The 15,419-nt window shown below is 40.4% G+C and overlaps 2 protein-coding genes across 5 annotated transcripts in view; one reads left to right on the top strand and one right to left on the bottom strand.

The window, feature by feature from the left end:
- Window positions 1–4,087, top strand: part of FAN1 (FANCD2 and FANCI associated nuclease 1) — a 42,649-nt gene extending 38,562 nt beyond the window's left edge. For all 3 annotated transcript variants that reach the window (XM_073227093.1, XM_073227091.1, XM_073227092.1), the window contains one exon: window positions 3,845–4,087. In XM_073227093.1, the coding sequence (XP_073083194.1) occupies window positions 3,845–3,982 (138 nt within the window). In that variant the 3' untranslated portion in view covers window positions 3,983–4,087. The remainder of the gene's footprint in view (window positions 1–3,844) is intronic.
- An 898-nt stretch (window positions 4,088–4,985) lies between these two features.
- MTMR10 (myotubularin related protein 10) overlaps window positions 4,986–15,419 on the bottom strand; it is a 54,431-nt gene continuing 43,997 nt past the window's right edge. For both annotated transcript variants that reach the window (XM_017649798.3, XM_017649800.3), the window contains 4 exons: window positions 13,686–13,855; window positions 12,453–12,623; window positions 8,780–8,962; window positions 4,986–8,180 (listed from right to left, as the gene is read on the bottom strand). In XM_017649798.3, the coding sequence (XP_017505287.1) occupies window positions 7,584–8,180; window positions 8,780–8,962; window positions 12,453–12,623; window positions 13,686–13,855 (1,121 nt within the window). In that variant the 3' untranslated portion in view covers window positions 4,986–7,583. The remainder of the gene's footprint in view (window positions 8,181–8,779; window positions 8,963–12,452; window positions 12,624–13,685; window positions 13,856–15,419) is intronic.

Raw genomic sequence — 15,419 nt, 5'->3', positions numbered from 1 at the left:
TTGTAGGCAGCATATAGATGGGTCTTGTTTCCTTATCCATTCTGCAACTGTATGTCTTTTGATTGATACATTCAGTCCATTTCCATTTAGGGTGATTATCGATAGATATGTACTTATTGCCATTTCAGGGTTTAGATTCATGGTTACCAAAGTTTCAAGGACAGCTTCTTTACTATCTAATAGTCTGACTTAACTCACTGATTACAGTATTATAAACACAATCCGAAGATTCTTTTTTTCTCCTCCCCTTCTTTTCCTCCTCCACACTTTATATATTAGGTGGCATAAATTCTGCACTCTTTGTGTTTGCCGTGACTAACTTTGTTAGTAGTTGATGTAATTTAATATTTTCTTAGTAATTAATTGGTCTACTGCCTTTCCTGTGGGTTTTTCTGGTGACAGCTATTTAGCCTTAAGAGCATTTCCATCTAGTGCAGTGCCTTTAATAGATCCTGGAGGGATATTTTAGTGTTATTGAATTCCCTCTACTTTTGTTTATCTGGAAATTGTTTAATCCCTGCCTCAAATTTAAATAGTGATCTTGCTGGGTAGAGTATTCTTGGTTGGAGGCCCTTCTGTTTCATTCCATTAAATACATCATGCCACTCCCTTCTGGCCAGTAAGGTTTCTGCTGAGAAGTCTGGTGATAGCCTGATGGACTTTCCCTTATAAATAATCTTTTTTCTCTCTCTGGCTGCTTCAGTACTCTCTCCTTGTCCTTGATCTTTGCCATTTTAATTATTGTATGTCATGGTGTTGTCTTCCGAGGGTTCCTTTTGTTGGGGGATCTCTGCACTTCTTTCACCTGAGTGTCTGTTTCCTTCCCCAGCCTGGGTTAGTTTTCATGAATTACTTCCTCAAAGAGACTTTTTATCCCTTTGTCTCTCTCTTCTGGTACCCCTATAGTGTGAATATTGTTCCATTTGGATTGATCTCACAGCTCTCTTATTCTCTCATTCCTAGAGATCTTCTTTCTCTGTTTTCAGCTTGTATTCCTGTTCTCTAATTTGTTTCATTAACGTCTTCTCTACATCATCGAATCTACTTTTAAATCCTTCCATTGTATGTGTCAGTTCAGATACTGTATTCTTTAGCTGATGCTTTTGTTGAAGATTTCTATCTCTTTGTTGAAGTCCTACCTGAGATCTTGAATATTTTTCTGTAAATCCGTGAGCATGTTTATGATTTTTATTTTGAAATCTTTATCAAGAAGATTTGTGATTTCAGTTTCAGGAATCCCTCTTTCTGCTGTTTTTTCTTGTAGATTTGTTTGGACCAAATTCCTCTGCCTCTTCATTTTTTTTTTTTTTCCCCTTAGTGTTTCCTACAGAGTAATAGCTCTGTGTAGGAAGCGCCCTCTGGTGCTCGGAAGCTCAATTTCCTATGTGGGAGCCCCAGCTGTTGGCTGCAGTGGGTGTGACACCTGTCTGCTTGCCTGTAGTGATCTGATTTCAGGTGGGCTGTATGGGCGGTCAGCTGATCGCCAGAGCAGGGAGAATACCCGACTGTGCTGTTGGAGCTTCATGGGCGGAGGTCCCCTCCCTCCACCTGCCGCCATGGTGGGGCCCAGACGAGTGGGACCAAAACTTGCTGGGAGGAGCTTGGCTGGGAGGATTTTCTACTTTCCCAGCTGTAACACCTGCCTCCACTGCCAGGTCAAGTGGGCTGTGCATGCAGGGAGGGGCCTCGCTGCTCAGCCCCTGGAGCGGCCATGGGCAGAGCCACCCTCCAGCTGGCCCTGATGGCAGGGGCGGCAGGCAAGTGGGACCGGCCTGCTGGGGGAAGGAGCGGCAGGCTGCGTACCTTGGCGGAGCCTCAGGGCTGCGTTACCAGCTGGGGAATGGGGCATCTGAAGGTCCTGAAAGTTCCCAACCTGCTGGGCTGAGTGTGCCAGGATGATTTTGTCCACCTAACCTTTCTCCTGGGCAGAGGCTCTGTGTAACCTTTGCCCCTCTAGCACCCTCTCATTGCTGGGAAGTCCTTCAAGCTGCCCGCTTTTCTTTTTCCTGGGAAGGTTGCGGACAGTGGGGTAGTGCATACCTGTTCTTCACAAGCTGTGGGAATCAACCCCTATGAGTGTTCTACCTGTCTTTGCTTTCCAGCCCCACTAATCTCCAGAGCACCACGTCATGGGGGTTTGTGTTGCCAGCAGAGATCTCCAGGGCTGGGTGTTCAGCGTCCTGGGCTTCTACTCCTTTCCTGCTCTGCTCCACTTCCTCCCACCTGTGGGTTGAGGGCCGGGAGTCGGGTGCTTGGTTTCCCCCGGATTGCAGCTCTGCCACTTTACCCTGTGAGATCTTCTCTCCTTTCCAGATGTAGGCAGTCTGTTCTGCAGTCTTCAGGTCGTTTTGGGGATTAGTTGTTTTCGTTGTATTTTTGTTTTAAGTGATTTTTGGAGGAGGTTTCTGCCTTGCTTCTTACACTGCCATCATTTTCCCAGAGTTCCCCTAGTGTTTTTCTTATTATCCACCTGTCAGTGCTGATACTATTCCTTATAAAGAACGTTAAAAACAGTGTATATTTCTGTATCTCCTCTCTCAGCCTTTGTGCTGTGTCCATACATCATACTTCCATGTTGTAAACTCTACATTACTGTTGCTTCCTAAAGTTGATTAGTAAGAATCTTTCTATTTACTCACATAGGTAAAAATTCTAATGCTCATTACACCTTTGTATGGAGCCAGGTGTCCGTGTGGTATCATTCTCTACTAAAGTTCCCTTTTTTGGAAACCAGTAGCCCTAATGAATTATTTTGGTTTTATATGCCTTTATTTCACCTTTGTTTTTGAAAGATTTTCTCTAGGCAAAGAATTCTATGTTGACAGTTTATTTTTCAGTACTTTAGAATATTGATCCACTATCTTTGATATGCACCAGACCTAGCTTGCATTATTTCCAGTGAGAAATCTGTAGTCTTTTGAACTTAAAAAAATTCTTTCATCACTGATTATGCATTTAAATACTATGCTTCTCAGTGCAGTATTCTTCATGTTTCTGTGCGTGAATTCCATTAAGCTTCTTGGATCTTTGGGTTTATAGTTTCTATCAAATTTGGAAAATTTTTGGCCATTTTTTCTTAATATTAGTTTTTTCTTTAAAGATTTTTTTCTCTCTTCCCTATGGGGCTCTAAACTCCTGTTAGGTTGCTGAATGCTCAGTTTGTTAAAAAAAATTTTCTGTACATCACTTTGGAGAGTTTTTATTGCTGTTTTGAAGTTCAGTGATGTGCAGTAAGCCAAATGGACACAGTTCTTGCCTTCGTAGTCCTGATGCCATAATGAAGTTTTATCTTATGATAAAGTGAAACAAGTGCATAGGAAGGGCCCTACTTGGAGATACACCAACCTCTGAGATAATTTTAAGTTGAACATTGATGGATAAGAAGTCAGACACGTGAAGAACAGGGAGAAATGTCCCAGGGAACAGCAAGGATAAGAAAAGACCTTCTATTGGGAAGAGATTGGTCTGTTTCAGAATTGAGAGGCCTTCACAGTGGTTGCCAGGGAACAGATTATAGTTTTGTAGGTCATGTTGAGAAGTTTGGATTTAATTGCACACGTAGAAAGTTAACAACAGTTTTAAAAGCAGGTGAGCAACAATCCAGCACGCTTTAAAACTATTTTTCAACTGAATTGCTACATTAAGAATCAATTTACTAATTCTCTATGAAGAACTAATCTCTATGGACTAACTTCCCAATGAGTTTCATATATGTTTTATATATTTAAGGACAGTGGTAAAGTAGCACAAGCCACTTAAATAGTTATGAGAACTATGATAGCTTATTTGAATGGCTATTCCATTTTAGTAAGATACTATTAACTTTTTAAAACTTATCTTCCAGCTGGTAGAAGTTAAAGGCCCCAATGATCGTCTTTCACATAAGCAAATGATCTGGTTGGATGAACTGCGGAAGCTGGGGGCTGAAGTAGAAGTCTGCCATGTGGTGCCGGTTGGAGCTAAGAGCAAAGGCCTTAACTAAGAGCTGTGGAACTGAGAGTATCAGGTTATACATGGATGTAAGACTTTCAGAAGCATAAAGCATTATTATGTTTAATTTTATGTAATAAACCTGGCAGCTTAATGACTCATTGTACAGTGTCTTTGTGTCACAAAATTTGGTATTGTCTTGAATACACTCATGATTCTGCACAGCAAGTGATGAACTTTTTAAAAGGTCAAAATCTTGGTGGCCATTTTAGGAGCTGAATGCCTGTTAGACTTAGAAAAACTGGAAAAATCCCAAATGAGATGATTCGTAGCTTTAGGTCTTTTATAAAAGTAGCATACACAATATTTCTGATTAAGTATACTGGAAACAGATTTTTGAATTTAAGTTTTTCTACACTGCCAGTACATTCAGCTATTAAACATTCTAGTTTAATGATTATCCAAGAAGGGCATAAAGAGTTGGAATTCTGACTTAAGAATTAAAAAACAGATTCTCATTAAGTTCCCTTTTATCTGTCAGTGATTTCCCTGTAGTAATTGGGCCTAGATTATGAAAGGAATGAACTGTCTTTAATCAAAGGCAATTGTCCCTTTTCATCCTTCACCTTGGGAACATCCCTAATGACTATGATATACGCACACACTAGATTAGAGGTGTACACACACATATCCACAAACACAGTGTAGCTGAAACAGGGCTGCTCATCACTGTTGGAAGAGCCTGAGGCTGGGGAGAGTGTGCAGCAGCAAGGCAGTTTATCAGAACTGTGATCCATAGCTCTTCTTAGGGAAATGTATCACCAGCTTTTTAATTTACTGAATGGAAGACCATGATAGAACATGGCTCATTACTACAAATATGGCCTTAACTACAGTCAATTCTGAATTGATGTTTCAAATGTTATTACTACCTTGTTTTAGAGAGCAGGCACAAACATCGAGTGATACAAGTGTAGTTGGAAGAAAATGCTTCTGTTTCTTAAATCACTATCTTCTTATGTAGTTGATTTCATACTGATAACTACAACAAACAATTCCTGTGGAAATTTTATTTAGCAGTCAAAATTTCCTTCACATTCATTACTGCTGAACAAGATCTCTTCTTGTTCATCCTACTTTAACTCAAGTCATAATCGATTTTAGGCACAAAGGATTCAGTTTTCTCTTAAAATCAAGTTATAACTACTTGAGGTTACCATATAGAGAGGAGATTTTGTTGAAGGATGTGTTGAGTCGTTTTCACCATCTGTTAGCACAAATTAATATACTTAAATAAAGTTAGACATTTTTGGTTTTAACATTGGTTTCCATCATAAAATATGAGTAAGACATTGTACATCTTTAAGTTCAATCCTAGAAGGTCCAAAGCTGTCTGATAACCACATGGCATTCCATCAGCACAGGCTTCGCTCGCAGGGCTGTGGGCCCGCGGAGTGGGAGGCTCTCTGGGAATAGCTTATGTAACCACACTTGGGACTTCTGTCACCACACATCCTTTTTGCTACCAGAGGTACCAGGCAGCTTTACGATGTCCAGGACTTAAGACTGTTAAGTTGTTTTTCATATTATGCACGATCACTTGTGTCACAATAATCATATAACAACTGTCCAGCAAAAATAAAACTAAAAACCATATTTCACTATATTATCATACAAAAATATTCATATTTTCTATTTCAATAAAGTATTAATAGTACCTAATCTTTTTTAAACTTGCAAATTAATAAAAAATTACTAAAGGAGTTGAAATAAATGTGTGAAGGAAGAAACTAAAGAGAAATAAATGCTCAATCCAAAAAAACAAACCAATTTAGAATTTGAAATAAGCAGCTTAATGAAAAAGGGAGAATTATTATTATCCTCTAAATGGCAGGATATGCTGTGTGGTGTTTTAAAGGGATTAGGACTAGTTTCCAATCAAGGATTATAAAAGGTTTAATGGCAACAATGCTATTTATATAAACTTAAAAAAAGCCCTTGTTTTCTAGGCAACAAGTTGGCAAAAACATTGGATTTATACACAAGAATTTCCTAAGACATTTTGTAAGAGCTTCTGTCGCTTTAAAGGTTTGAAACATTATCAAACAACTTTAAAAAGGCAAATAATTCAAGTAGAAACAGCTATTAATTACATATAAAGTCAGAACACACTGCTTTGAAAAAATTTGTTTTAGAAAAGAAACAAGCTAGACATTTTAGTATAAAAATTTTTTAAAGCTTAAGATGGCAGTTTAAGAAACTCTAATGGCCAAATTTGAAAACAACCATCTTTAAAACGGAATGGGTCATATGTGGAATGGGGCTGGGGTAAGGGGAACAGTACTGCACGTCGCCACCACAAGCTTCAACTCTGAGGCCCACAGCAGACTTGGCTGGGCTCTTGTAACAGTTGGAAAACAAGGGAATTTTAGACCAAGAACACACCTCCGTATGCTTCTCAGTTCCCTCTTAATATCAAAAATCAAGGGGTAAGGGGAGCTTCTCTCAGCACTGCTTAAAATGGGAGTATTTTGAGAGAACTGTGTTTTTATTCTCCTGTTCTCTACTCCTAAGCATTGAAAACTTTTGTCTGAGGGAGGAGGGACTTCTGTGCAGGTGACCTAACTCATGATCTGTTATTTCCAAGGGAAAGTGCCAACAGCTCAGCACCCTGGAAATACTGACAAGAAAGCTCAAAATGCCTCGGAGCGAGGCCTCTGTTTTTGAGGGTGGGTTTCAGTGCAGGCTGTACTCGCCCCCCTGCTGTCACACCAACTGACTGCCCCACAGCCCGCTGTGTCCTCAGTGGCTTTTGGAAGATTGGAAGTGTGGTTTTGGGGACTCTTCGCTACTGGTACAAAGGTTAGTATAAAAAGTCTGTTTCCAACATGCAGTGGGATTATTACACCCTAATTTAAAAAACTGAAATTATATTTACTGTTATTCATACCTTAATATTACTATCAAAGGCACTTCTAAGTTTATTATCTATAGCAAATGCTTTTAAAGTTAACAGTGCACATCATTTTAAAGTTAGTCCTATGAAGTTGAAAGCAAATTCGTGATTTTAAAACACAGTGCTCTCCGGTCCCAAAGTGATCTAAAATAAATTATGGCCTTGGGACACCGAGTCAATCCTCAAGTGAGTTAGATTAGAGAGAACAAAGTGGCCAGGAAAATGCACGAACGCCTAAATAACACCTGTTGGGGGGCTTCGCAGATGCCTCTTAGAAATATACCAAACACGAGTCTATTAACTTTCCTGACATCTGCTTCTTTGGGTTGCTAATCTGACTGAGGATCAGGAAACGTTTAGGTGGTAAGAAAATTGGATGCAGACAAAATTAAGATCACAGACAAAATCTTATTAGTTTGATCACAGTAACAAGAGTGGGGGAATGTCTGTCTACAAATCACCAGACCTAAAATATGCCAGACCTAAAATGACAAAAGGACATGAAAAATAAAATTTATGCTTATCTTTTAAAAAAATTGTGAAGGAAGTGTAATTCAACATGTTTTTAAATAGTAGTGCAAATTTCAGCTGTTACTCTGATGTATAAAATTGTTAGAGTTTCAAATGCCTAGGTTAGCCATTTTAATTCAGAGGAAAAAGTTTATAGCTTCCCTCAAAGTGTTCAGAAAATTGTGTGTTAGTCTTCATTTGCTAGCGTCTCAGTAGATAACCATATTTTGGCCCCACTTAAAAACTTGCTTAATGGTGTCCCTAAAATGCTCCGTCTGCACAGATTACCTACAGGAGAAAAGGGAAATGAGGAAGAGAGAAACTCTGGCGTCCCCGAGGTATCGTGTGGGCCGCTGGCTCGGAAGAACATCCTGCGATGGTCCAGCTCCCCGTAGCAGGCTTCCAAGGGGCCAGCCCGGTGCTGCCGAAGCGTCCTGCTGAGCACGTCCACTTCGTCAGCCAGTAGGGAGAACTTGTGAAAGGCAGTGATGACGCCCCCAAGGTTTATCTGGGCCTCGGGAACCCAGCGGAAATAGCAGAGTTTCCAGAGTTTTATGTGTGTTCCAGAGACGTGAGGCAGAATAACACCATGCAGGTCGACTGGTTTGGAAAACCATTCTCTGAAATACTGCTCTATGCCACTGTTCTGGCTGGCAGTTTGCGGAGGAGGGTCTGGCTTTACTTTTAATATTAATGAATTTCTCCTCGGAAGTAATTCTTGTTCACTGATGATTCCATTCTTTAAGGAAGCTGGCATGCCTCTCAGTGTGGAACTGTAGCTTTTCTGTACAGAAGAGAGATTTTAGCATTATTTCCCTGGAGCTTCCCTTTTTAGAAAGACAGCAAAGGTGCAAGGGCAAATATAAATTCGGTATTATGCAACACTGGTGGAATTTCAGCCTTCAAGAACATTCTGTTCCTTCCCTTGTAATAACTTATTCCAATTCTCCTCCAATGGAATTTAACTTTTTTAGGCATTAACTCTGCATAAACTCTTGTCACTAGCTTGCATGGAGATGGGAAGGTGATACATCTTAGTTACGAATTTGTGTAGATGCAAATTTTTAAGACTTCTGGGCTAGGGGGAAAAAAATCTAGACCTGGTTGATCCTAAAAGGACAGGCAGAGTGAATGGGTTCAGGAACGGGGCCTCCCGGGCTCCGAGCGGCGAGCTGCTGGCTCTCGGGGGCTGAGCAGGACTCTGTGGACTCAGGCACCAGGAAGAAAAGTCAGGGTACAGTCACATTTCAGGGAAAAAGTGAAACCTACAGGACAGTGTTGTCATGGAACTTGACTCTCAATACTCCAGGTCTTGAAAAAGATGTTTTTGGTTAGGTAGGAGCAAATACCAGCTTTTTATTATTAATGTATTTTGTAATTTACCTTTGTCCATTTAAAAGATTTCGTAGAACTGTTTTGTATGCAAGGCGTGCTCTTTCCAACGTACAAGGGGTTATGGAAAAGGGTGCGATCCTTTGCTGTGAACTGAAGAGACCAGTCCCAAACCGAAGGGAATTTTAAACCCTTTTCATCACCCAGTTGGATATTTTTGCTTATAGCAAATTCCTGCAAAATAAAATATTTGAACATTTGTGAAAAGATGTGAAACTAAAGATTTTCTCACATAAATTCCTTTTCTTTTTTTGAGCCATTCATCATTATGCAAGTTAAACTTAGTGAACTAGAGCACCTCCAGACCCACTCCAGCAGCATGCTTCACTTCAAGAAGAGACCACCTGGGCTCCTGGGACCAGAGGGGCACCCGGACTCTGCATGAGCGAGCACAGTGCCTTTCCTTCCTGAGGACACCACGGCGACTGGGCCCTCTGGGCAGCGAGCGTATCATCACAAGAAGTTAAAATGTCACTATGGTGGTACCATAGTCTTCAATGTGTTGAAGCTGTTTGTATACTTGCAGCATTTTACCTTTAAGTACATGGCTGTAAATTTACGGAATTAGTTGGGTTTGAAAAATGTTAAGTAGACTGGAAAAACAATCTTCGGGTGGAAATCAGTGCTATTTCACACCTTTTTCTAAGTGGATAGCCACACTTATCTGTCCAGTGACCTCAATATCTGAACCCCAGCCCACAGGCAGGGAGGAAGGAATCAGCTCCCCTGCGGGCCCTGCATTCAGCTAAGACCACGACGACGCACTGAGGCCGGGCCCCTGGCTCACAGGAGCCCCCCTCCAGCCCTGCGCTGGGCTTGTACCACCTGGTGACCTGCTCTGGCCACCACGGCAAGCCCAGGCAGCACAGCGCTTTGGGCCTCAGCCCACCGCCTCGCTGCGGAGGAGGAGGCAGTCTCAGACCACGCAGCTGCACGCAGTGATGTGGAAAAAGGAACCTCATCTTGGTTGAGGGACAAAAGCAGGCTACCCCAAGCTCACATGCTGAGTTCTCTGGAGGCATAATCCCAAATACTGAGTCTCCGAATGGTGGGAAATTATTCTTTCCTGTTCTGTACCTTTAAGTATTTTCCAAATTTTCTACAGAAAACAAGAATTCCTTTGGAAATTAAAAAAAAGACAAAGACTAAGTGTTACTAGAGGAAAAAAAGCTGCATTCAGGAGGCCACCTTCACACCAAAGCCAGGTATTACCCAGGCTGCAGTGCTGGCTAGGAGCCAGCAGCAAATGGTTAAGCTACTTAAAAGCACAGGGCACTTTACAAAATTTTCTTTTTCAAATAAGCAAAAAAACTTAACTCATTAAGCACATAATATATTGAAATTTTTAAAATTATTTGAAATTTCATCATGTAATTACAAGAATAAAAGCAACCATTTGCTTTAGAAAACAGTACTGTTAAGAGCCAATATCTAGTAAAACAGAAGCCTCAACCTATTTTAATGACTCTTAGGAAAGTATATAGGAAACAGTCATCTTTATTTAAATGTGAAAACTGAAAATAGTTATCTCCAAGGAAGAAGATCAAATTTTCTACAAACAGTAACTGACCACTAGCATCTGAAGTGGCCTCACAGGAGAAAAGAAAGAAATGCCTCCAGCTCATGGCTGTGCAGAGGGACTAAGTCTAAGTAGTCCCTGCCAAGAATCAGGACCCTTAGGTCAGCACTAGCTCCCACAGGGGGACGCTGAGGGCCTCCTCCTGTCCTGCTATCATTCAACTGTGAAGATGAGATGCCGAGGGAGGGGGGCATTCATGTGCGTATTTGCCAGGAAAAGCCAAATTAAAAATATACAGCACTAGAGCAGATGACAGGAAAAGCAGATGATATACTTAAAAAACCTATTCGTTAACTTTTATTCTTGTATAGAAATCCATTGTAAATGTATCTCAGCACATCCAGAATCCAGCCAAGAAACAGGAGTGAGGAGTGAGTGCTGCTGGGCGAGGGCCTGGCCTCACGGGGTCCCCCACCCAGGATGCATCCAACGCACCGCAGTCACTGGGACCTAAAGGCTCATGTCTAACAAGGCTATTTGGTTTCCTAGGTGCATGTGAGCTTTAGAGGCTCAAGCTGTGTGTCTGTGTGCGCACATGTGCACAGGTGTGTGTGCACAGGGCAGTGACAGGAGTGCAAGAAGGAGAGCAAGTGCCCGCAGACACGACCACATGGAAGCCAGCTTGCGGCAAAGGGGCACAAAAATACCCAGCGAGCGAGAAATGACAAGGAGCAACTTGGAGACCATTTATTTTAGGAACAAATACTCTTCCACACTTCAGGGGCCCCTGAGCCTACCACTGGTCTAGTGGGAAAGGTTAAAATCTTTTACGGAAGCATAGAACATATTTTTTAAAACTTCCTTCCCAGGTCTAAATATAACATGCCCTGTGGCAGTGCTGAGCTTCTCTGCCCTGTGCTCCTGGAGACACTGCTCAATTGTTCTGCGTGAGGTAAGAGCTGCTCCGCCTTCCCTCGGGTCTCTTGCCTGCCTCCATAAAAACCACAGGCCCTTTCCTTTTCTTTGGGACGTTCTTCATTAATGAAGTTCTCATTATTGCAACAGCCTGAATAAAATCATTTCTCTAAATGTCCAGTGCATTTTGTCTTTCACATCTACAATCCTGGATAACCCATTTCTTTATGATAATATGCATAATGCTTCACAGTTTATAAATGCTTTCACCTCACACAATGAGGCCAGAGGTACTCTTGTTAGTTAGATGGATCCATTGTATAGATAGGGAACCTAGGCACAGCGCTGTCCCAGACTAGGATTCTAGAATCCTGACCCCCGGCAGGATCCACATTATACCAGGCCACACCGCCTGGACCAGGGCCTTAATGCCAAGGCTGAGAAGGCTGAGGACCCCACAGCTCACTGTGAAGGCAACTCCCTTCTTAGAAAGTCTTTCTAAAGGCCCACAGAGCTGCCCTTTCTGTTTCTCTCAATGGTCACTGCAGCATTTATCAGTTATTCTCATTGCTGGTATAAACATGGGGGAACAGAGCTTGGGGTTCCAGGAGGTTCTACCAGCAGCATCAGAGGCTAGTTTCAAGTTTGGCTTGAGACACTCCTTAGTCTTGATTCCTCCTCTATGTCAACAAACTGTGACTAGGAACTGATAATCTACCCAAAGTAGCTGCTGTGTGCCCGTGGGATTCGGAGGCTACCTGGTAAGCCAGCACCCACAGAGAGTGTCAGTCTAGTACCATGCCTACATTCCATCTCTGAAATTCCTTCTCCACAGAACTCTTGAAGAAAAATAATCTTGCTTTGTACAATCTTTACCCTACTGAGCAGGGAAATAAATGTCCTCAAACAAGATTTTTTTGGTTACCCATCCTGACACCCCAGTGTGAAAATAAAAATACAAACCACAACATTTAAGATGTTAAAATAATTTACATCTTTAAACTGGTTTATTATTAGCAATGTACAGCACAGAAAATTACATAATTTATGCTCACTTCTCAAGGTGAAACAAGTTCCTAGATTTCTATGTCTTTAAATAATTCATTCAGAAATTACAGCTTAAAATGGTAGCTTAGTTTTAAATTATATATTTAAAATACTAATTGTACTTCAATTCTATCTCAATAAAGTTGTAAAAACAAACAGACAAAAAGCGGCCAGCGCACTTACCGTGCTTTGTGTCACCCGCTGGTGAGGGGAGTTGAACAGGAAGGTGCCAAACAGGGACAGCCTGGTGCTGTCACACAGCACTGCTAAGTAGGTCTCAGAGAACTCGAAAGCTGCTGGATACTGTTCTAACAGCTGCCACGTGGCATCCAAGAACAGCAAAAATAAGGGAGACTGGCACATACAAACAGAAAATGGGATTATTTAATGTCATCCTTCAGTTCACATTTATTTCCAAATTTATCACTGATAGTAAGGAAAAAATTAGTAAGAAAACATCAAAGCCTCAAACACTCGGCTCCTAAAGTGAGCTAAGGATATGTGAGTAGGTTAAACACAGTTTATGTCAAACCTAAGAAGGATGTTCAACTGTGATAAATAAACATCACACCTCTTACTTGCCTACCTAGAATACCTAGTTGAAATGGCAAAGTAATCAATAGGCAGGTTTCACTGTATAATGGGGGACAGTAAAATATATGTTTAAGCCTATCCTGGAAAAAAATTATTTTAGAACATTAAAAAAAAATCTCTGTAATTAGCTTTTAGTTGACCCTGCAGTCTCAGTATCCAAAAAACTCGGATTTCAGAAAATTGCTGGCATCAGCCTCTAGTCACATGGTGTATTCCCTGGTAGCTCACGACAGTTCTCATATCTTGCCCAGCACATTCCAAGGAGTACTAGCACTTTAAAAGTGATGCGTTCACTGTTCAGATTTCCTTAGATAATACAGTTTGTTATTCAACACGAGATACCACAAGTCAAACTGGGCTCGCTGAAACCCTGTCTATAATATCTTGCAGGGCCTTCCACAGCTTGACTCTGGGTCCAAGGCAGCCACTAACCCCACAGCTGGTACAAAGATGTCCCTCTCACATTTTCCATTCTTAACACATGTGCTCCATTTTAAGAAAATGTGATGTTCCAAAACTGATTTTTCAAAATATTTAATATGCTCATCTGTTCTGCAGAAGACTTAATGCAGCATTTCAAGAAGTTTTCAGATTAGAGAAACTAACCAATTTTTTAGAAGTTGACATATATAGTTATGAGAATAAGCGCCTCAATTTGAACTCTAATTCAGTAATTAGTGTGGACTGAGGAAGTTAAGATGTACCAAATGCAGTATTTAAAAAGTCTCCTTGTCTCTTTATAAACAGAATATCTCTTCATGTAGGACATAAATTTTATCTTGTGCAGTTAAAGACTGACTATAAGCATTGAGACTTTGTTACCTCTTTCTCCGATCTCTTTAAGTGGTTGCATCTGTCTAGGAACTGATATCCTGCCATGACCCACTCCTTCTGTATCAGACTCTGAAATCCAGTTATTGTCCTAAAATAGGGATCCAGCATCACTTGAACAAGAGAAGCCACGATACAGCTCAAGTCTCTTCCCTCCTCTTCTGTTAATAAAATGGAAAGAAAATGACTCCAAACAGAAAAATGCTAGGACAGAAACAGAAGGCAATGTAAAGTAGATAATTCAGTATTATTATAATTCTGCCTAGGCAGCCCTCAAATAATCTTTTAGGAAATTTCACTGGACTCCAGCAACTCTAAAATATTATAGACTTTTATATCAATTAAATTCGTGTTGGCTGGGAGGTGACCTCTTAAACATGATTATTTTCCAGATAACAGAGTTGCATCCTTCACACTTTTACATTTCAATGGTTTGCAGTACAAATCTTTCCCAAAAAAGTCCATCTTATTTGTTTCCTAAGGATATTAAATATAATGTAATTGTCTACTGACAACACCACACAGTCCATGGTCATATGAAAAGGAGGCAAATACTTCCCTCCCATCTTTTACAGCTGATGTCCTTTTCAACAAGACCAGTAATATCATTATCAAAGCCAGACAAAGAAGTCAGAAAAAAACTACTGACCAATATCCTTTATGACTAGATGTGAAAGTCACCAATAAAATATGAAAAAACAAAGTTATATCAGGAATGCAAGACTTTATCCCAGGAATGCAAGGTTGGTTTAACATCTGACAATCAATTAAAGTAACCCACCATATTAATAAAATAAAGGACAAAAATAACACAATCATTTTCACTATATGCATATAAAGCATCTGTGTGATGAAAAGCCAACATTCATTCAGGATAAAAATTCTCAGCAAATTAGGAGTAGAAGGGTACTTTGACCCGATAAGGGGAATCTACAAAAACCTACAACTAACATCATTGTTATTAGTGAAAGCCTGGACACTTTCCTCTGAAGACTGGAAACAAGACAAGGATTTGCTCCTGCCACTTCTATTCCACACTGTACTAGAAGCTGAAGCCAGGGAAATTAGGCAAGAAAAAGAAATCAAAGGCATCCAAATCGAACAGGAAAAGGCAGTAAGAGTATTTGTAGGCAACATGATTCTGTATGTAAAAAATCCTAAGGAATCCAAAAAGTAGCTATAAGAATTAATAAGTGAGTTCAGTAAGGTCACAGAAATTCTATGCATAATAATCTGAGTATATAATAAACCTGAAAATGAAATTACGAAAACAACTGTACTCAAAATAGCATCATAGGTAACATACTGAAGAGATTTATCAAAGTAAGAACAACACTTGTATACTAAAAACTCTAAAACACTGCTGACAAAATGAAAGAAGATCTAAATAAATGGAGAGACATTCATTTCATGGACTGGCAGATTCGGTATTGGTAAGATGGCATTCTCTTGAAATTGATCTATGGGTTCAATATATTCCCACCAAAATTCCAGCAGGCTTTTTTGCTGATCATAAAGTTATATAGAAATGCAAAGGATACAGAATAGCCAAAACAATTTCAAAACTAAAGCTGGAGTACTTATATGTCTCAATTTCAAAACTTATTCTAAAGCAACAGTACTCAAGATAATGTGGTCCTGGCATAAGGACGGACATAAAGATCAATGGAATAGACCTCAGAACCCAAAAATAAACCCTTACCACATACAGTCAGTCAACTGATT

The sequence above is a fragment of the Manis javanica genome, chromosome 18, assembly GCF_040802235.1.
Source record: "Manis javanica isolate MJ-LG chromosome 18, MJ_LKY, whole genome shotgun sequence".
NCBI classification, from domain to species: Eukaryota; Metazoa; Chordata; class Mammalia; order Pholidota; family Manidae; genus Manis; species Manis javanica.
Note: the sequence above shows the minus strand (reverse complement) of the source record. Positions and strands in the feature narration are given on the sequence as shown.